The sequence below is a fragment of the Rattus norvegicus genome, chromosome 8 (assembly GCF_021556685.1).
Source record: "Rattus norvegicus strain SHRSP/BbbUtx chromosome 8, alternate assembly SHRSP_T2T, whole genome shotgun sequence".
Lineage (NCBI taxonomy): Eukaryota > Metazoa > Chordata > Mammalia > Rodentia > Muridae > Rattus > Rattus norvegicus.
Window position 1 is genome coordinate 66283696 of NC_141541.1, and position 20944 is coordinate 66304639.

A 20944-nucleotide genomic window follows, 5' to 3' on the forward strand; every position below is an offset into this window, starting at 1 on the left:
GACGGGGCCATGGCCCAAATCCCCTGTGGAGTGTTGAAGGATTGAAAGCCTCAGACTGTCAGGTCGAGCTGAGAACAGCTCTCTGCTTTGTCTGCCTCTTGCTCCTCCCCACAGGCTGGGCCAGGGAAGGGAGGGGGCAGCCAGGGGTCCAGCTCCTCTGGGAGGATAGGAAAACCCTCACCCCTTCACCGGGGCTGGAACAAGAACAGCAGCAGGCAGGCGAAGTTCATCTTCTTGCAGGTCTGGTTTGAGTTTGAAGGACTCATTTCCGCCTGTGGGGGTGAGTTATCTTCTTGTGAAATCAAGTCGTAAGAACAAAAAGGTTTTACTAGAGTAACACGTGTGTTCTCCCTCATATATACTCAGGAGACCATGTGGATAGGTTCCCTCCCTGTCTCCGTGGCCAGCCCCAGTAGGGTGTTGCCTTAAGATGCCACGATGCTGGGTTCTGAAGAGGGGCTATGCCTAGGCAGAGAGCTTGGGGCAGGTGCTGGAGGTAGACTTGCGCACGGTCAGCAGCCATTCGTCTTCGGGGTCTCATCAAGAGTTATGGTGTGTTCTCAGCACTGAGGCTGAAAAGGTAAAGAGGCTGGCTAGGGGCAAATGAGACTGGGGGATGGTCTCAAGGGAGCCTTGGTGAAGAGGGGAGGGCTTGGGCTGGACCCCAGAGCAGGAGGGGTGGAGAGACCAGCTGCAGGACAGACCAAGTGGAGCCGGCCACAGCCCGCCCACCCTTTCATCTCTGCGGCTCCTTCCTCCTTGGTCCCCCTTTCTACTCTGTCTGTGGGTCCATCTGGGTGGGCTTGGGGCGGGGAAGGAAGGGGTCTCTGCGGGCAGTTTGCACAAGAGGAATCTTTGAAAGTGAACCAACTGGTAACAGGTCATTTGGTCCACTAGGCGCTCCCAGCAAGAGCCCGAACCTCCAGGGGTGCAGAATACTCTGTCAGACCAGGCAAGATTGGGTAGGAAAGTTCAAGAGGAGACTCTGTGTGCCCCCACACAACCCCACTGCCCCTCCTCCAGCTCTCCCCTGACCTGAAGTCCCAGACGACTTTTCCCAGAGAGCTAAAAGCAAGAAAGTAACCTTTAGGATTAAAAAGAAATGTTCCTTTGTTTGTTTCTTTCTTTTTTTTTCTTTTAAGCCTCTTTTCACATTTGTATGCCTCCCCCTTCCCTCCCCCTTGTCTGGGGTCAAGGAAGAAGAGCTGGAGCATGGAATCCCAGGCCTCTGAGAATGGAAGCCAGACCTCCTCCGGGGTGACAGATGACTACAGCAGCTGGTACATCGAGGAACCTCTAGGAGCTGAGGAGGTGCAGCCAGAGGGGTAAGTGTGGCAGTTGGCTCAGGCAGCCATCAGAGCCGGCTCTAGTAGAGAGGTTGCCAAGATGGAGGCAGCGAGACCCCGGGCAAGTGTCTAAGATTGGCTTTCCCATTTATCTGCTGTGTGACCTCTCAGCAGCTCGCAGCCTTTTTGGGTCTCAGACTTTCTATAAAACCTGGGGACAACAGTTCTTGATCTATTATTAAGAAGGGCTTGAGGCCATGTGGATGGGGAGCAGTGTGTGTGTGTGTGGGGGGGGGCTGTCACAGACCTCTGTGATGATTGGTGTAGGGTTTGTCCCTGGGACTTTACAGGCATAGGAAAGTCAGGAACTGTAGGAGAAAAAAACCTGGGAAGCCAGGGGCCACACTGGGGCACACCGTTATCTCTGGACCACTCTGAGTGGAGGGAGTTTGGGAAGGAATGGAGAGAGAGAGGAGGCCTTGTTCTTGAAGCAAGTGTACAGGCTAGTCCAAGGAGGGCCTGCAGGTAGGTCAGCTTCCCCTCACCCCATGGTTGTTCTGAGAACTCCTGGCCTAGACCCTTCCTATCTGTGTTTAGTTTGGCCACCTTGGCAGAGGAGCTGGGGTTTTCTGTGGCATGGTACTGCTCTCCCTAAGACTGCCTACCTCTGGGGTACCCTGAGTTTGGCTCTCCCCTGAAAGGTGAGGCAGAGAGGTGGGGGGTGGGGTGAGATGGGGTGGAGGGGTGGTAGGAAGCCAGATGTGTGCACATCTGTTCACCATTAAAATCTGAAACTGGAGAAGGAAAAAATGCTCAAGTGTTTCCCCAGAGGCTAGGACTGCAGCCTGGCTTGGTTGGGGTCACCCAGCAGGGATTGAGGCCCCACCCAGGCTCGAGGGAAAGAGCTGTTGTTTGGAGGACTTAGGGTTCTGGCCACCTGCAGAAGAAGCCTGTGGTCAGCCAGACTGTGACTCCCCCTCTCTCAGCCTCCCCAGCTCAGCTACACAGTGGTGGACTAGAGGAGGGGCCTAGCCTCTCCAAGGAAACTAAAGCTCTTAACTTGGGGTAAGGAAGGACCCAATCAGAAACTGTGTCCTTGTGAGTATCAGGGACCAACTGGGCACAGGCTGGAAGCCAGGTGCCTGTAACGAGCTCTTGCTGGGATATCTGTGTATAGTCTCAGAATAGAGTAAGTGTATGGTGGGGACTGGGTCTTCAGAGAAAAGGGTCTATAGAATGAAGGGGATTACTGGAATTTACCATTTTAGGGGGAAAACAAGTCTAGACACCACCCCCTCTTCTTTCCCTCCTCCCCCAGAGATGAGAAAGGAGGCCAGGAGGGAGTACAGGGGATTCCCTAAGAGATGAACTTGAGTTCACCTCTCCCTATGTGAGTCAGACACCCCAGGGGTGTGCTACATCAAAGCTTTGAAGAGTTCCAGGATGCAGACTTTCTGTACCTTAGCGTGTACCGTAGGATGGAGCTGCAGTGGGGCCCCAGGGTCAGGATAGACTCAGCCACAGGCTTCTTGCACGGGCAGGCTCCACAGTATTTTAGTGCCTCTCATGCCAGCTTTAACCTTGCCCTGGCCTTCCTCTGGACCAACCGAGAGACTTGTCTAGTGCTAGCCACACTGCCTTCTCTGTTGTCAGGCTCTCTCCATAGTCCAGGGTACCTCTTTCCTTCTTTTCCTAGGGAGATGCAGAACTGTCCAACTGAAGCCCAAAAGCACCTTAAAGGTCACGTTTGCATTGCCGTGATCCAGTGCCCAACAAAAAGCCACTTCAGGGGGGAAGGGATTGTGTGGCTCGTGGTTTGAGGACCCAGTCCATCACGGCAGCACAGGCATAGCAAAAGGTGCTTACGAGCATCTGGGCAGTAAGGAAACAGCAGGACGAGTGCTAGTACTGTGCCCAGGCGGTGGTACTGTCCATGTTCAGGAAGGGTCTCCTCCTTTCTGTTCCTTTTCTCTGGAACACCCTCGAAGACAATAGCAAGAGCTGCCCCACTGATTTCTAGGCATTGCTAATGCAGTCAAGCTGACAATGAAGACTGCTGACCCTCTCAACTACTTCTCAGAAGCCACATAGAACTTTCTGTCTCTCCCCTCTACACTCTTTAGTACCTGTTTGTATCTCTCCTGAGGTACAATTCTCCTGAGAGGGAATTCTCAGTGGTCCTCCTGGTGATATCTATGTTATCCTCTGACCAATCATACAAAAGCTGAGTCCCCACCCATGGACAGCGAACACATTAAACTAGGTGTCAGCTAGAAACCTTACATTTAGTAAGGACCAGAGGTTCTGAAGACAAGTCCCTAAATAAGGTTCCCAGGCTTGGAGTGGCTTCTAGTTTGATGTGGGTTTGTGAGAAAGTGGCCAAGCTACTTAAAGGTCAGAGTGCTGCGTCCCTGTCCTGGCAAGGCTGGAAGTGCTGGGCTGAGTAGAAACTAGACACGGAGAAGGATTTAGGGACTAGAGGGATGCTCCTGAGGCCCTAGGGCTGGTCAGAGCTCCACCCATTCCCCACACTGCAAGACCTAAGCTCAGACAAGATACCCATCCCCCACTCTCCTGCATGGCAGGCACATTCCCACTGGGAGCAAATTTGCTGGGGCTAGAAGTGGTGCAGGAAAGACCCATTTGACCTTCTCCACCTCAATGATGAGCTCAGGAAATCCTGCAAGAAAGATGGATGGAGGAGGCTGACCGTGCAGGTGGTCCCAGGACTCTGCACAGGTCTTTACTTCTCTTTGCGATCTAGCAGGTTGGGGTATCCTAACCTTCTGACAAGGCAAACCAAGCCACAGCATCAACTCCTTTCAACTTCAGCCTTTCCCTAGTCCCTCCCCCCAACTCTTCACTCCTCCCACCCCATCCCACATGCCACAGTCCCATCTTCTCAGGCCTCACTCACCTTGGACACCTCCCTCTACCTCTCAGACCCAAGCCTTGCAGGCTAGAAAACCATCAGTCCTGTAACCCAGCCTCCTCACTTACCCATCTGTAGCCTCAAGCTTTCTCTGCCATGGGAGCCAGCCATGGAAGTTACTTTTGTGGTCCTCACTGAGCTCTTTCCTTCTGTGCTTAAGTCACCTTCAGAGCGGGACATCTGCCAGCCCCCAGGGAGCCTCTGTGGTGATTAGGAAAAAGAATACTTCATTTAGTGTGTTCAGCTCAGCAGGTACAGGACGTGGAGGGCTGTATGGCCTCGATTTCTGACCATTTTTATTTCCTTGGCCAAGCATCCTTGGGCAGTTTGTGCAAACTGTTTCGCTGTACATTAACACTTTTAATGAGATGGACTGGGAAAAGAGAGAGGTTCCTTCCAGTCCTGGATCAATCAAGCACCAGAAGCAAGTCAGACAGGACTAAATGCTAGATTGTTTGATTCCGGTAGTGTGCTCAACCTCTGCTCTGTGAAGGGGTCTGTGAGGCTAGGAGCAGCTGGGGTCCCCTAAAGGTAGATGGATGAGGAGGATGCTTGGAGGATAGAGATTGTCTGGGTGAGCAAGAATAGATATTTAGATCAAGCTTGCTTACTCTGTGTCTCCCAAGATTCTCCTTCCTCTAGCCCTATAGCATGACACAAGGCCGGCATAGCACAGGGTTTGGGAGTCCAGACTCACCCTGAAAATCAGAACTGAACAGACTTGGGTGGGGACTGAGGGAGATGCTGGTGAGGCCTCCTCTGTGGGCAATGCCTTAAAGCCTACCTACAGCTAAACCTGTGGATCATTTGTTCCACAGGGTGAATCCCCTTTGCCAGCCCACTGTACCGCCTGCCCTGCACCATGCCTGCTTGGCCTCACTGTCGGTAAGTCCAGCCTGCCTTGCCACCCACCGCCAGTCCAGGCAGAAGGATCTATGTTCCCATTTGGGATGGTGCTAGAGACCTAGTGTCCCCAGGGAAGGTTATTTGGGAGCTCTCCCTACAGGGATCCCAAGCCTGAAGTGCTGACCTACTCTGTTGTCTTTTAGCCAGTCTCTAAGATGTCACATGACTGAATATGCAATTGGGTGGGTGAGAAGTGTTTTTTTTTGTTTGTTTGTTTTTTGAGACTGACAGGGACAAATCTTGGAACTCAGATCCCTGGGAAGCCTGACATCCAAGCCCTGTGCTTCTCTCTTCCTCCAGCTCCTGGCTCTGCTGCTGCTGGCCTTACTGGTGAGACGTCGCAGGCTTTGGCCACACTGTGCTCATTGCAGACCTGGACTGCCCAGGTTTGTACTAGACTCTGCAAAGCCGCATTTGAGACCCAGCTGATAAGGCTCCTCTAGGAAGTTGGGTGACTTCTTAGATGTTTAAAGCCAACTCTGACTTCAGGAACAGCCCTGTCTTTCTCGGTCTGGAGCCCTTTCTTGGCTTAGGCTGGTAGGTATAACAAGAGGTGAAGAGGCTACTCCATCTACTTGCTTGAGTGTTTAGGACATGGAAGAAAGGATTCTAGAGAAACGTAGGTCCTGGTATGTAGCCCTCAGACTTAGAGTGGTCATTACCCCCTGATGCTTCTCAGAGATATTTCTCTTGAGAGCATCTTGGGATTGTGAGTAGTGAGCAATCGCCCTGTGGCCTCTATGGCTACAACTTTCTTTTCCTTTTTCCTTTGGCTTTCCTTTGCAACTCTGGAGAGTGAGCTAGGTGTCATCCTGAGGGCATGGGACTGGGCTGGCTGGAGAGGAAGACTGCAAACATTGGAAAAGGTGCCAGCCACAAGCCCCGTGGGAATGGGAGGCTGCTGTGAAAGCACCCCGAGATTCTGCTTGGCGCAGGGAGAATTCTCCTTTGCTGTGGGCAGCAGACGAAGCGGGCTGGGGCTCTCAGAGCACCAGGACAAGCTAGAGTAGAGAAGCAGAGAACCCGAGCCTGGGACTGCTGTGCCCTCTGTCTGCCCTCTGCTCTGGTCCACACCCAGCCCAGGGAGGCTGTCTTTACACAAGGATGTTATGACTCTGTGTTCTCTGAAGATCTGCCAGCCCAGACTGACAGATCTCTTCAGGAGGAGGCGGCTGTTTCCTGGAGCTCCCCTGGTGGGCGGAGTATCTGGAGCTTGTTCTCAGCGCCTTGTGCCCCAGGGCCCAGCTCAGGATGGGTTCTAGGCTCTCAGCAAGCGTGCTGGCAGTGAATGAACAGATGGTGAAGAGATCCTTCGCCCCTCTGGACAATAGACTTGACCGTTCAGGGAGCACACTGTGGAGGGGCGAAGGCTCAGGGACTGACTGCCTTCTTGTTATCCTGTCCCTGTCTATGGCAGCCCTGTGGATTTCTTGGCTGGGAACCGATCCTGGACAGTTCCCACTGCTGTCTTTGTGGCCCTCTTCAGCAATCTGTGCCTGTTGCTCCCTGATGAGAACCCACTGCCTTTCCTGAACCGCACCGCAGCATCCAGTCCAGGTATCCAGCAAGAGATCCTGGAGCTGGCCTGATGGGGACAGGCCAGGGTGGGGTCCTGGTTTATTAAGGTTGGCTGGGGGAGGTGACAGCAACAGGAACAGCTGTCAGTAGGGGGTACCGCTGGCCGAAGGATGACCTCTTTAGACCAACAGTCTCCACAAAGGGTGGGGAACATTAATAGCTCTAGTTTACAATAGAGAGAACTAAGGGTCAGAGAAGAAAACAATGAAAAGTAGTACTTAGTTTATTCAGTACTTACTCAGGCACTGCACTAAGCACTTCTCCGTTTGCCTTTGCCTTTCTACAGATGGAGAGCCGGAGACATCAAGAGGTAACTTGGCTAGGATCGCAGAGCCTTTGCTCAGATCCGAGCAAAGTGAGCTCTCACGCACTGGGACAGCTGAGGGGCTTGGAAGATGGAGACAGAAAAAGCATCTCTCGTGGGTATGTTCTAGGCCCCGAGTCCTTCTCTCTCTTAGCGTCTCTCATTTGTTTCCTCTCTCTAGGGCCCTGGAAGCTCCTGGCTCTGCTCTACTACCCAGCCCTCTACTACCCTCTGGCTGCCTGTGCTACGGCAGGGCACCGAGCTGCATACTTACTGGGTACTGTGCTATCTTGGGTTCACGTCAGTGTTCAGGTCTGGCAGAGAGCAGAGTGTCCTCAGGACCCCAAGGTAACCCTGGCTCCCAGTGGCTTAGCGCAGAAAGGTGCGCCTGCCTGACTCTCACATCTGTCCACACACTGGGCTTCCTTGCTCTCCTGTCATTCTCGGGATCTCATGCCCATCGACCCACGTCAGCACCAAGCTTGGCTGCTCTGGGGTTGAGACCTGGGGCAGGGATCTGTGCCCTGTTCCCAGCGGTTTTCAGCCTAGGAGGGCAGAGTGGAGGACTCCTACAGCTGCTCTCCCCTGATTTCTGAGTCTTTCTTTGGGCAAGAAGAATAGAGAGAGGCAAGTGTTGTGGGGGGAAATAACCTCAGAGTTCTAAAGGAGAATTCTAGAACCCTAGAACTAGCTTCACTGGCACTGGCGAGGGACTATGAAGTTCCCCAGTCCAGACCCAAAAAGAAATGGCGTTTCAGTTTCCTAGCCAGACAATTCCAGTTTCACAGCTTCACCACTTTGTTCATTCAGTCAACAAACATTTCCAGGCTTTGAGATATACCTGTGGACAAAATAAAGCAAGTCCCTAGCTTTCTAGGAGCTGTCCTTCCAGAAGTAGAGACACAATACACAAGCAAGGTGGTACTACCTAGTGCTGAGTGCTCTGAGAGAAGTGGCACTTGCCTGGGACTCAGTTTCCCCACTTGTCAAAGGGGTTGGTAACACCAATCTCTCCAGAAAGATGAAGATTAGGAATTGTTTTTAAAGTCAAGTATCATGGATACCAACTGTAATCCTAGTTCTTGGGAAGCTGAGGCAGGAGGATAACTAATATGAGGCCAACTTGAACTACATAGCTAGCTAGACCTTGGCTCAAAATAGAAAACAATGCCCCCATTCCCCAATACAAAAATCTAAGAGGTTTTTTTGCCAAGGAACTTGGATACTGTTTAGCACCTAGAATTTGGTATACAAGAAGCCCTCTGCCCTCAAAATAAATCCCATATAGAATTGAAAGTTGAATGAAGGAATATGGAAGGAGACGACCTAGGGAGGTCTCACATGGATTCTGGAGCATGTACTAGATCAATTGTACTAGACACAATTAGGCCTTTGTCTAATTTATTTTTAGATTTAACTTTTTTAAAAAAATGTGTATGAGTGTCTGTATGTACGCATATATACATAGACATACACAAGCATACACATCACATGCATGTAGCACCGTGGAAGCCAGAAGTGGGCACCAGATCCTAGGAACTATAGTTGCAGACAGCTGTGAGTTGCCACATAGGTGCTGGACATCAAACCCAAGCCCCTAAAGAGCAGCCAATAGTCTTCACCGCTGAGCCATCTCTTCACCACCCCCTTTTGTCTAGTTTTTAACAGTATGTGCCCTAACATGCTGGGAGCACAAAAACGGAGAAAGCGGATGGCAGGTTGCAAGTCTCACTGAAGTCCATGGGGGTCTAGGACGAGCTTGTGACACATTCTTTAGGCCATTGGGGCATAAGATGGGGAGGTAACCTAGTCTGGAGGCCCTAGAATTAGGGGCTTACCATAGTTCCTGGGCCATTCCCAGTTCCTTGTGGGGTGGAAATGGATCCTGGAAAGAAGGCAGAAGGCAGGTCTAATTGACTGTCTGTCTGTCCAGATCTACAAGCACTACTCCTTGCTGGCCTCCCTGCCTCTGCTTCTGAGTCTTGGATTCCTGAGCCTTTGGTATCCAGTACAAGTGGTGCAGAGTATCCGTCATCGGACAGGAGCAGGCTCCCAGGTAAAGGTGCAGGCAGGGGTGCCTCTGTGTGTGTGTGTGTGTGTGTGTGTGTGTGTGTGTGTGTGTGTGTGTGTGTCAGAGGAACAGAGAGGTGGGGAGGGGAGAAAGAGAAAGAGAAAGAGAAAGAGAGAGACAGAGAGACAGAGAGAGACAAAGGCAGAGACACCCTGGGTCAGAGGACAACTTTTGTGAGTTTTCTTTTTCCACCATCTGGGTCCTGGGGTTCAAACTCAGGTTGTCAGGTTCAGCAAGCACTTTTACTTACTGAAAGCCTCAGGAAAAAATCAGAGTAACTGCTTTGTATTGTCCTCCCTCCCCAGGCTGAGGGCTGAGCCAGGTTCTTGAAGATCTCCAGGGTACCCAGGCTGTAGGCAGAGTGGGGACTCAGCAAAGCAGAACTATATTCAGGGATTCAGTTCTTTGAAACCCCTGAGGGTTGCAGCAACGAGCTATCCAAGAGTCCTTCCTGCGAGTCTGCAGAGTTCTGCAGATGTCAGGCTGGTCCAGGAAGCTCATTCTGAACTGATCTGAAGTGTTGGATGATGTCAGGTGCAGGGGAGTGTGGGCTGGTGGAAGGGGCTTCCTGGAGTCAGAATTCAGTGAGTGTCAAGGACAGAGAGCAGCTGGAGTGGGAGAGATGCTGACGAAGGAACGAGCTGGTCATAGGGGTGGGGCTGTGCTGTTTATACACAGACTTGTGCCCTGGGCAGAATGAAGCTCAGATACTCTACAGGCAGAGGCTTTATCTGTTGGAAGAGTGCTTGCCTAGCATTCATAAGACCCTGGGTTTTTGGTCCTAAGCACCAAGTAAATTGGGCATCGTGCCTTTCAGAACTTGGGAGGCAGAGGCAGGAGAACCAGAAGTTCAAGGCCAGTGTAAGATATAAAAGATAATGATTTTTTTAAAAAAAGAAAGTATCATGAATTGTTTGAAGGAATGGATGCTATAAATGGATGCCTCATGACAAGAGAGGCAGGGCTTAGTAATTCTTGAAAATTACTAAGAACTTATCAAGAAAGGCTTCTAAGCTTCTCCCACATGTCAGGCTCTGGCTGGATGTTGGGACTTCAGAACCCACTGACTTGGACCTCCAGCAGGTAGTGCCTTGTACCGGCTGGGAGATGGGCACCACCATAAACCCAGTGACACAAGTCTGTAGCCATAGGATTGTGGGTGCAGAGGTCATGAGGCCTCCTAGGGAGGGGGGGGGGGCCAAGGAGAGGGCCCAGATGGGGTGAGTAAGGCAGGCTGGAGGGGGAAAGCAAGTGCAAAGAGATGAGTGAGTTGCCAGCCGCAAACCCAGCCTGGCTGAATGTCTCTGAGCACAAGCATGGGCTTGAACAACACAGCTCCCCTCCCCCAGCTGACCTAGGGCAGGTAGCTGAGAAGCGGGGCCACCCAAGGTGGTGTTCTTTGGGGTTCATGCTGCTCGGGTCACAGATAGGCAGAGGCCTTGGCAGGCACCCAACTGGAGTTAAGGAGAAATGAAGGGCATGGAGAGGGGAAGCCTGTGGACTCAGGAGGCTTGTCCCGTCCAGGAGACCCTTGCCTCTTGATTTGCCTCCAGATTTGCTATTCATACATAGCAGGATCCTAAGTGCTCACCACCTGCTCTCCTGAGATTTACATTCTCTCTGCAAAGCCTAGGGTCCCCCAGAGGACACAGGAGGCCATGTCCCCAGAGATAGGGTTTCGTCTGCCCCTCCTTCTTTCCTCCACACTTCCAAGAGAATTAAATCCTTTTGGACATTAGTCAGAAAGATTTAAGCCACAAGGGACTCAGTTAAGCTTTGAGCTGACCCACTCCTACCCTGGGCTCCAGGTTGCCCTGGTAACAGGTGACCCTGGCCTGTATTCTCCCACTGATCCAAACAGAAGTTCATCCCACCTTCCCATGTGCCTCTGCCACTGTGCAGGCAGCTTAAGGCCTGGAATGTGGCTTGGGTAAATGCCCTTACCCTGTGATCTTCCTAGAGTAAGCCACGGCAGGAGGGGAGCCTAGGGTATATGCCCTAGACTGGCACCATCTTTCGCCCTGAGCAGCAGTGAGCCCATGGGGCCAAGGCTTTCCCTTGGCCCTGGTCCTGGCCATAGGAGGACAGAAAGCCAAGATCTGACTAAGAAGGAATCTTGGGAAGAACGTCCCAGTATTTCAGGTTCCGTGATAGGAGTTTGACTCTTTATTTGTGAAGGATGTAGCTCTCCAGGGTGTGACCCTTGTCCCCATAGATCATAGATCAGCCTCCCCACACTCTACCACCACTGTCCTAATCAGGAGGCATTGCAGAAGCCACTTGGTGTCCATTCATTTGTTCACCCGTTCTTTCGTTCATTCATCCATTCAGTGTCCTGGGCCAGGGCTCCAGGGACTGCTGGTGGCAGATCTCAGACATTGCAACACTTGTTCATACAGGGGCTACAGACCAGCTACTCCGAGAAGTATCTGAGAGCCCTCCTCTGTCCAAAGAAGCTGGACAGCTGGTAAGGCCTGGGCATGCCTCAGCAGGCCGAGTGGGGCTGAGGGAGCAGTATGTGGGAGGGTAGGGCTGAACGAGTGCTGTGGAGGGGGTTCCTGTTATTGTCATGGTGCTGGGGCCCAACTTGAACGTGGCCTTGAGCAAAGGCCTCTCTCCTGAGGCTCAGCCTCCCCTGATCTGTCTGTAGCTCCCATCCCGCCTCCAAGCGTAGCCTTCTGTCTCGGGCTTGGGCCTTTTCCCAGCATTCCATCTACACTCCAGAGCCAGGTATGTGATGCAGTGGAGGCCCAGAGTTAAGAGGAGCCTTTGCCCAGAGAAGCTGGTGGGAAGGGTCGGCTTATTCCTCAGAACCCTCAGAAGGACAGCTGCTAGTCTTGGACAAGGAGCACACTGGCCTGGCTTGGAAGGGATGGGGCCAGAGGCTGGGTCACATTGTTCTCCACATGCCTTCTTCCGGCGACTGTAGGATTCTGCCTGCCCTTGAAGCTGGTGATCTCGGCCACCCTGACAGGAACAGCCACTTACCAGGTGTGTCCTGCTGTTTGCAGTGCCCATTGTCCCCGAAACCCTGTCCTCGGCCCTCCACACGTGGGACAACCCAGGCCCAAATCAGATCCCCCTCCCCGTGTGCCCCCTTATCCAGCCAGCTGTTCTGCTTCTTGGAAACAACAGCTTATGCAGTGGGAGGGATGCTAGCCCTTAGCAGGTTTATATAATGATTCGTAAGTTTCAACGTCATATAAACATGGACTTAAATTGTACCTCCATTGTGCACCTCCTGGGTGACCTTGGCCAAGTTTCTCCACCCCCGTGAACCTATTAGCTCTTCTGTAAAATAGAAGAAATAAAATCACTTTTCTACATGGGGAGGATTTTGTGAGTCGCCATGTTTGATAAATCACCACCACCTTTAGCGCAATTCCGGAAAACAAATGAAATACCCAGGGACCGAGGCTGTGGCTTAGTTGGTAGAGTGTGTGCCTAGCATACACAGAAGCCTGGTTTCATCCCCAGCATCGCTTAGACATAAGCCTGTAATCTCAGCACTTAGGAGGTGAGGCGGGGGCTCAGAAGTCCAAGACTGTCCCTAGTGACAAAGTTAGTGTGAGGCTGGCTTGGGCTGGAGGAGACCCTGTCTGGAAAAGACAAACAAATAAGAAACAGAACGACAACACCACCCAAACTCCTGAGGTGATATAGATCTGGTTTATCTCCATTTTACAATCAGGGAAAACGAGGCAGAGCGAACCCGACTCAGCCAAGTTCCCACAGCTAATATTTTAGGGCAGCCAATATTTGAACCCAAGAACGTCTAGCGTTAATATTCATTTGCTTTCTTTACCATGGAAAACTTGGACTCTCTCTCACACACCTATGTGAGTGGTGTGTGTGTGTGTGTGTGTGTGTGCGCGCGCGCGCGTGTGTGTGTGTGTTCGTGCGTGCATGCCAAAGGACAACTCCCAGGATCATTCTTTGATTGCTGTACACCTTGCATTAAAGATAGAATCTCTCACTGGCCTGGCCTGGAGCTTGCCGGGCAGGCTAGGTGGCCTGGTTAGTGAGCACCAGGGATCTGCCTGTCTCTGCTTTCCCAGTACTAGGGTTATAAGCAAGAGACACTGTGCTCCTCTTTTAAATGGGCTCTGGGAAATCGAATTCAGGTTCACCAAGCACCTATTGACTGAACCATCAGCCCAGCCCAAAGATGGAAATGCTTAGATAGACAAGTAGAGGTAAATAAATAGGTGTAGCCTATCTTTGACGTGGTGGGCTGAAGTCATACATTCATGTCACATTCTGTTTGAAGAGAGAACCTGCTCTCAGGGCAGTTTAGGGATATGTGGCTGCAGCTGGTTAGAGTCTCCTCTAGCAGACTAGGAAATACTTTTTCAGGGTGGTACACACAGCTAGTCCCCTTCGTCCTCACAGTGGGGCTTTTCCAGGTGGCCCTGCTGTTGCTGGTGAGCGTGGTGCCTACTGTGCAGAAGGTGAGGGCAGGGATCACCACAGATGTCTCCTACCTGCTGGCGGGCTTTGGGATTGTGCTCTCTGAAGACAGGCAGGAGGTGGTAGAGCTGGTGAAGCATCACCTATGGGCCGTGGAAGGTGAGATCGCTTGATATTCCTTAACATAGTGGGGATGGGAGACAGGCTACTGGATGTGGTTTTAGTCTGCCCTGAACACAGTCCTGTTCTGGGTCTCCACTCCTCATCTCAAAATGGGAGCAGTTGGAGCTTCCACATCTGTGCAGTCTATGATCCTTTTTAACCTCTGTGACATCTCCCTCTCTCCCAGTCCCAGTATCTTTGACTAACTCTCTAGCTGTAGTGAAAGAGAAGCCCATGGCTATATGACCTCAGGGTAGAGAAGGAGGAGAAGACTAGTAGGTGGGATGGGAGCTGGAACTTATGGGTAATAAATCCCTCTTGGCACAGGGTACAGCCTGCTAGGATACCTTCTTTCTCTTCCCAATCCTTGTCTGTCTGAACCGTCTCCTTCTTCCTGCTTCCTATGAAATGAGCCTCAAGGCTCACCACCAGTCACCCCTTCAGGGTCTGATACGCCTTATAGTGACCTTCCTATCCACCCCTAGTCTCTCCCAGAAGTTTGTGGGAGACACACAGAGTGGGACTGGCCTCAGGTTGTACAACGGGGCACAGTAGATGGAATATAGATCCCTGAAGCCCAAGTTTGGGCTTCCTTCCACCTTGTCACAAAGTCTGAGAGTCATATCTCATGGGGACATGTTCCATTGGCCCACTTGAGATTCCCTTACTGAAATTACCATTCTGGCTTTGGGGGGGACTCGCATGCAATGGTTGGAGCTTAGGCAGCCAACGTTGCAGATGGAGGTGTGGTTGCTTTAAATATTTTCCTGACACCATCCTTGTTCCACAGGCCAGGACATGCTGGCAGTGCAAAGCAGAGCAGGGAGGGTGCAGAGGCATGAGCTGTCAAGCCCTCCCTGAACAGTTCCTGTGAGAGACCCTGTGCATTGCTGTGAGGGTCTAGAGTGAGGTTGGCTGGCATGTGGGTTTGGAGTATGTCAGTTGCACCCACAGTATTGTTATACATTTGTTCAGAGTTTTCTATTCACCACTACAGGGGATGGGGCCTGACTTTATATGACTGAATGGCCTGGGTTGTGGAGAGAGTTGAGAAGAAAGGCCCCACTCAGAGGAGATAGGTAGCAGTTGACACCTCCTTCATTATGGTAGGTAGTGAGACACAACTCTCTGTGGCAGATGGATTTACTGCCAGAGTCATTCTAGGAAGTGGGCCACAGCAACATGGCCGTCAGATTGAAGCCTGTGCTTGTCACAAGGCCCCCTTGAAGTCAGCTACATGAGCAGAAAGAGAGGAGCTGCAGGCAGATGCCAGGTAGGAATCTCTCATTACAGGGGTTATAGCAATGTAAGCAACAAAACCAAGGTGAAGGCCCTGTCTATGACTCAAAGCTGCCCTTTCTCTTTCTTGGGTATCATATGTTACTGGGCAGGATGGAGCCATAGACGATGTCAGGCCAGTGTTGCACCCAAGAACTGGAGCTAGACCCTAGTGGTTTCCTCTTAGAATAAAGTGCAGGGGTCTGAGGATCTGGACAAGCCTCTAGCCCCTGCTCTCCTCTGCTCTCTCCCATCCAGCATGTTATATCTCAGCTCTGGTCTTGTCCTGCTCATTAACCTTCCTGCTTCTGATCCGCTCCCTGAGGACTCACAGGTCAGTTACAGGACCTGACACTCAGGTACAGAGATAGGGCAGGGAACTAAGCCCTGAGGACTTGAGGGACCCCAATCCAGGAGGGAGGGACAAGCCACTGTAAGTCAGGCTGCCACAGAGTGCATGCCCTGTCCCCAAGTTGGCTGTGTGTGGTGGGAGGAGAAGGTGGGGCTCACTTACCCTGGGGATGGGTAAACAGGGCCATGGGGCCACGGGGACATGTCTGGTTGTCTTCAAGTTCTGTGAGTGGTACAGGGGACAATACATTGCTGGAGAGTTTGCCTGTGAGAAGGGGCCCTGGGAGGACTGGTAAAGAAGAATCCAGTTCCAATGGTTGAAGAGGCTGAGGGATGAAGGGTACCAAAGGCAGGAGTGACTACATGAAGAGTATCAGAGGAGAAAAGCGCACAGAGGATGGGATGCGAGCAAGCACTGTGGAGAGTAGAGGGCCATTCAAGAGTCTGTTCTGACAGATGACTGGTGCAGAGAACTGGTCTACCTTCTCTGGGCACTCACCAGGCCTCAGTGTTCCTACTGGAGAACTCTAGACCACAGAGCTGGCCCTACTTGCCCTGGAATTTGAGGCCCTCTGCCTTGCCTTACTCCCTGGTGGCCCAGCTGGGTGCCGGTTCTGTTTCTAGTGGTGGTTCAGGTTCTGCCCTCTGTCTGAGGTCTTCCAGGACTCTACCAACCTTGCCTCCTCAGGAAGACCACCCCCAGATTGAGTTAACCACCAGGATTCTGAATCCCTGAGGTTCCCTGATACCAGCCATATGCTCACCCTAGGTTACCATTTAGAGGTACTGTGTTGTTGTCCCCCAAGGTCACTATTTGTTCTCAACCCAGGGCCAATCTTAAAGCACTGCACCGAGGGGCTGCCCTGGATCTGGGTCCCCCTCTTCAGAGTACTCACCCCTCTCGCCAAGCCATAGTCTGCTGGATGAGCTTCAGTGCCTACCAGACGGCCTTCAGCTGCCTTGGTGAGCCCACTTGGTTTGTTCCCTGAGCTGAGCCCTGGTGGGAAGTATGGGTACTTGGCAAAGACTTTCCTGGGCTGGGCAGGGCAGTAGGAGGAACACACCTGTCCTTCTTGCTCTCAGGAAGCTTGCTCTGGAGGGTGGTGAAGGAGCCCCCAGAAAGGGGGACCCTTCATAGGAAGGTACATTTGGGTAATTGTGTACATGATGGACATAGGTCTGAATGTAGCACATTTAAGGTAGCACGTGGATGCTTCTGGTAGGAGAAGGCTGGCCATAGCGAGTTGCCTCAGGGTGAAGGGTTCCTCATTCTGGGAGATGCCAGCAAGGATCCATGGACATGTCAGGGTTGCATAGGGGTGCTGCCCTGAGATAATCTGCTCAGATGACCCTCAGGGACTCTTCTAGACTATGTCTCAAGTTCTCCTCTCAGACTCATGGTATGCAACATACTTGAACTTTGAGTACCTGGTTCCTCCTGGAAGTCCAAAGGCCAGACCTGGTCCTCAGATCTCCTATTCTCACCCAGGGGAGGAGGCAAAGTGTGATGGGGGATGGAGGAAAGAGTAGAAGTAAAAGGTTTGTTCCTCACCCTGGTCAACCTTAGGCCTTCCAAGTCCTTCTGTATACGCTATCCTAGGTGACTATAGCCCGATGGTTTCCATAGCTACACTCAGCACCTACAGGGGCTAAGCTCACAGTCACACACATGCTTATTTAAACAGTAATTATGCCCAAGAACTCAGGATCAAGCTGGGGACAATAACATGGATTCTGAGGCCCTTGGAATCTTAAAAGATCCTTCCAAGATAGGGACTACTATCCTTATTTTATAGACGAAGAAACCAAGGCTCAGGCAGTGACCTGGAATGGGAGTAGCACAGAAACCCTGGGCTTCCTTGAGTTAACTTGCTCCTAGAGAAACTTTTGTCTGTCCCCTTGTCCCTTCTGCCCCCTGCAGGGCTCCTGGTGCAGCAGGTCATCTTCTTCCTGGGGACCACAATCCTGGCCTTCCTAGTGTTTGTGCCTTTACTCCATGGTAGGAACCTCTTGCTCCTCCGGTCCCTGGAATCCACATGGTGAGTGAGGCGAAGAACAGAGGCTTTGGGATTTTCTGAAGGGCCCACTAACCGCAGCCCTCTCCACATCCCATCCACATACAGGCCCTTCTGGCTGACTCTGGTCTTGGCTGTAATCCTGCAGAACATAGCAGCCAATTGGGTCTTCCTAGAGTCTCACCACGGATACCCGGAGCTGACCAACCGGTAAGGTGGGCTCTGAGTTTGTGGTTCCCTCAGACCCCAGACTCCTCTCTCTGTAGATTTTTGTCCTCTAAAAATGCTTCTTTCTTACCTGTCACAGAGCTAATCTTCTTCCAGGAGATCTTTGGGCTGCTGAGAACCCACAGCCTTGCAAGCCCAGGGCTTTGTGTATGGTAGACACACAGTCTACTACTGAGCTGTTAACCCAGCTCTGCCAAGTGTCTTTCTTGCTTTGAGGATCACTAACATCCTATTCCCTCAGATGTTTCACTTTGGAGCAAGGGTGTGGGAAGATCTTGGCTCCCAAGAGGAGCTTGGACTTTGTGTACAGGGGACCCAGAGGAGGAAGATGGGAATATCGGGGAGGGTTGAGGAGATGACTCCGTTGGTAAGGTGCTTGCTATGCAAGCACGAGAACCTATGTTGCTTCTCAGCCCACACATAAAAAGTCGGGCATCGTGGCACATGTCTGGAAGATCCCTGGGACTTGTTAGCCAACTTAGTTTTGCTAAATCAGTGAGCTCCAAGTTGAGTGAGAGATCCGGTCTCAAAAACAAGTGACAGAGGCAGACACCTGAAACTAAACTCTTTTCTTCCTGGGCTGCACAAAAGCACACCCAGTAAGAGACTAAGGGCAGAAAGGTAAGACCCCGGCCTGGCACAAGACTGTAGGGGAGACCCACCTCAGCCTTTCTCTTCCCTATCCCCAGGCGCATGCTCTGCGTAGCCACTTTTCTTCTCTTCCCCATCAACATGCTGGTGGGAGCCATAATGGCTATTTGGCGGGTGCTCCTCTCTTCTCTCTACAACACTGTTCACCTCGGCCAGATGGACCTCAGCCTGCTGCCGCAGAGAGCTGCCTCCCTGGATCCAGGTAAGGTCACTAGGCGGGGACCGAGGGACTGAGCTGTCCAAGCAGCTGCTGCACCCCGACCTCTGAGCTGATCTGATGGGGCAGGCTTCTGCGTCCACGTGCAGCAGGTGTGTGAGCACTGATAAGGCTCTGTGGTGCGAGGCATGTGTGTGCAATGTGTGCACGCTGCCAGGGCTTCACAGGTGTGTGCAGCATGTGTGTGCTGAGATGTGCCAGAGCGTCTTGGTGCAGGACAAGCATGTGAAGGAAGCAGAGGTGGCTGTGGTGTATTCTAACAAGGGTGCCAGTGTTTGTGTACAGTGTGTGGGCTCCATGCTTTGCTCGATGCTGGAGTGTATGCATACTCCCTGAATGCCTCTTTCTGTTTCTGAATACCTCTAGTCTGCCAAGGGCCCCTTATGCCTCAGCCTTCTGTCTCCAACCCATCCTAGGCTATCACACATACCGAAACTTCCTGAGGATTGAGGCCAGCCAGTCACACCCAGGAGTCATAGCCTTCTGTGCCCTGCTCCTTCATGTGCCAAGTCCACAGCCCCAGCCCCCACTGGCCCCCCAGGACAGCCTCAGACCAGCAGCAGAAGAAGAAGGTACTTCTTTACCCTGACTGTGGACATAGATAGAATCCCAGTTTCTCAGGAAGGAGTCATGGGAAGCCCCTTCCAAACTAGTGAGCCAGGAAGTCTCTTGTCCTCTGTCTGTCCTTCAGTTTCCTGTTGTCACCCTCCTGCTTGGGTCTCAGGGTACTTTTGTCTTTAACATGGGCTTGCACATACATATGTGTTATATGTGCACGGAGAATGGAATGGCTGTCTTGATCCTCCTCCCTGACTTCCTCCGGAGTGAGGTAATACCTCCTTCTGCCCAGGAGGTCTATGGTAGGGGATACTAGGCCAGCCCTCACCTTCTGCTGTCTGTCTGACAGCCTCACGTTCCTTCACCTCATCCCCTCCCTGCTCTCCTACTAGCAGGGTAGGATGCTTCTGCAGCCCAGATTTCTGCCCCAGCTGGTAGCTGGAACCCTGGCTTTGTCTGGGGCTTTTAGATTCCTCTCAGGTCTGTGGCCCAAGGAAGCTTGGCTGGGGCTCATAGAAGGCCTTTCTCTCTCCCTTGCAACCCCCTCTCTCTCAGGTATGCAATTGCTACAGACCAAGGACCTGATGGCCAAGGGAGCAGGACCCAAAGGCAGCCGGAGCAGGGCCCGGTGGGGTCTGGCCTACACATTGCTCCACAACCCAAGTCTGCAGGCCTTTCGGAAGGCAGCCCTTACTAGTGCCAAGGCCAATGGCACCCAGCCCTGAGGGTGAAGAAAACCACACCACCCTGCTTTTATGTGCTAAGGCACATTCTTGTCTACATCCTCCCTCTCATTCATGTCAGCAAGCCCCTCCCCCAGCAGCAACTCTGCCAACCAGGGGATCAGGGGACTGGAGTCACTGTGTCTACACCACCAGCTTCCAGAGGACTTTGGTCTGTGCTTGTCCACAAGGCTACCAGCTAGGGCTCTAGAGGAAACAGCTAGTGGGTTCTTTGTCCTGGAACAGTCAGGGAAAGGGTGGGCACATTTAGGCCTCTCCTCCGCACACTGGCTCTGCCATCAGCTTGCTGGGCCTCAGTGAGGCCCCTCTTACTCCCTGTTGGTAATGAAAATCCAGAATATCTCCTATCCCAGCTCGCCCCACCTCAGCCTCCCACCATAAAGGTGGAGCCTGTGTGGGTTTCCTCTCTGCCCCAGCTCTCTGCTTCCTCTCTCTTCCACTCCCACCCCTTCTTGTGCAGCCAAGTCAGACTCCAAGAGGCCCCACGGAACTGCCCTCTCCAAAAACCAGATTTTTTTTTGTAGTTTTAATGCTGTTAGTTGTCATGAAAGAAGTTAGTGTGCTCTCTGTAATAAATGTGCCTCTGAGGAACACTCCTCCTCACTGGAGGAGGGCTCTCAGGGGAACCACTACACTGTCTGTAAATTTACTCTGAGCTCCATGTGGGACAGTTGGGGGCACTTTGGGTGTTCCAGCAGTGTGCTGGGCTGGACACTGGGGAAGTGTAGGGAGAGTCCCTGGGTTGGCGTAATATGACTAGGGGCCCTACAATGTCATTCCTAGACAGTATAGATGTTGGACTTTCAGGTTTTAAAGAACGGGCAGGATCTGGGGAGAAGCGACTTCAGGAATGGCAGAGACTCTAGGGAATAAAGAAAGGCTTGGAGGGGGCTCAGGGCAGAGGAGGCTAATGTGAGTGGAGTGAGCTTGCACAGGGCAGCAGAGACACAGACACACTGGGGTCTTGGACAAGACGGAAGATGTATGAATCAGAGAGATGCTCTTCATGTGGTTCCCCCTGTTTAGATGAGGGAGCCTCAAAATCATGCCTGTTCAGTCCCAACCATAGGTCAAACACATGCACGGGTCACCAGACGTGCCTCCTAGCCATTCGAACCCATATCTGGGCTGCCCAGGGGCCAAAGAAAGCATGCTCTAAGTCCCCCTTAGCCGACTGCAAAATGCCTTCTGTGTGGGATATCGGTAATCCACGCAGTCACAGGGGGACCACTCTGATCCTATGTCTCTGCTTTT

General features: G+C 52.1%; 1 protein-coding gene and 1 long non-coding RNA gene across 2 annotated transcripts; one reads left to right on the plus strand and one right to left on the minus strand.

Moving 5' to 3' along the window:
• Window positions 1-355: 355 nt before the first annotated feature.
• Window positions 356-20322, plus strand: Stra6 (signaling receptor and transporter of retinol STRA6). The gene is given in 19 exon segments (NM_001029924.2): window positions 356-580; window positions 1197-1325; window positions 5037-5103; window positions 5425-5510; window positions 6542-6681; window positions 6989-7012; window positions 7188-7354; window positions 8940-9062; window positions 11477-11544; window positions 11728-11807; window positions 12007-12068; window positions 13484-13646; window positions 15186-15261; window positions 16108-16241; window positions 17200-17317; window positions 17402-17503; window positions 18211-18374; window positions 18806-18961; window positions 19503-20322. Coding segments are annotated over 18 exon segments (2013 nt in total). The 5' UTR covers window positions 356-580; window positions 1197-1212; the 3' UTR covers window positions 19673-20322.
• Window positions 1111-7606, minus strand: LOC120094173 (uncharacterized). Its single transcript, XR_015627281.1, has 4 exons — window positions 7281-7606; window positions 6941-7089; window positions 4287-4419; window positions 1111-1497 (listed from the first exon to the last, which is right to left on the minus strand). It is a non-coding gene; the product is annotated as an uncharacterized LOC120094173 (long non-coding RNA).
• Window positions 20323-20944: the final 622 nt, after the last annotated feature.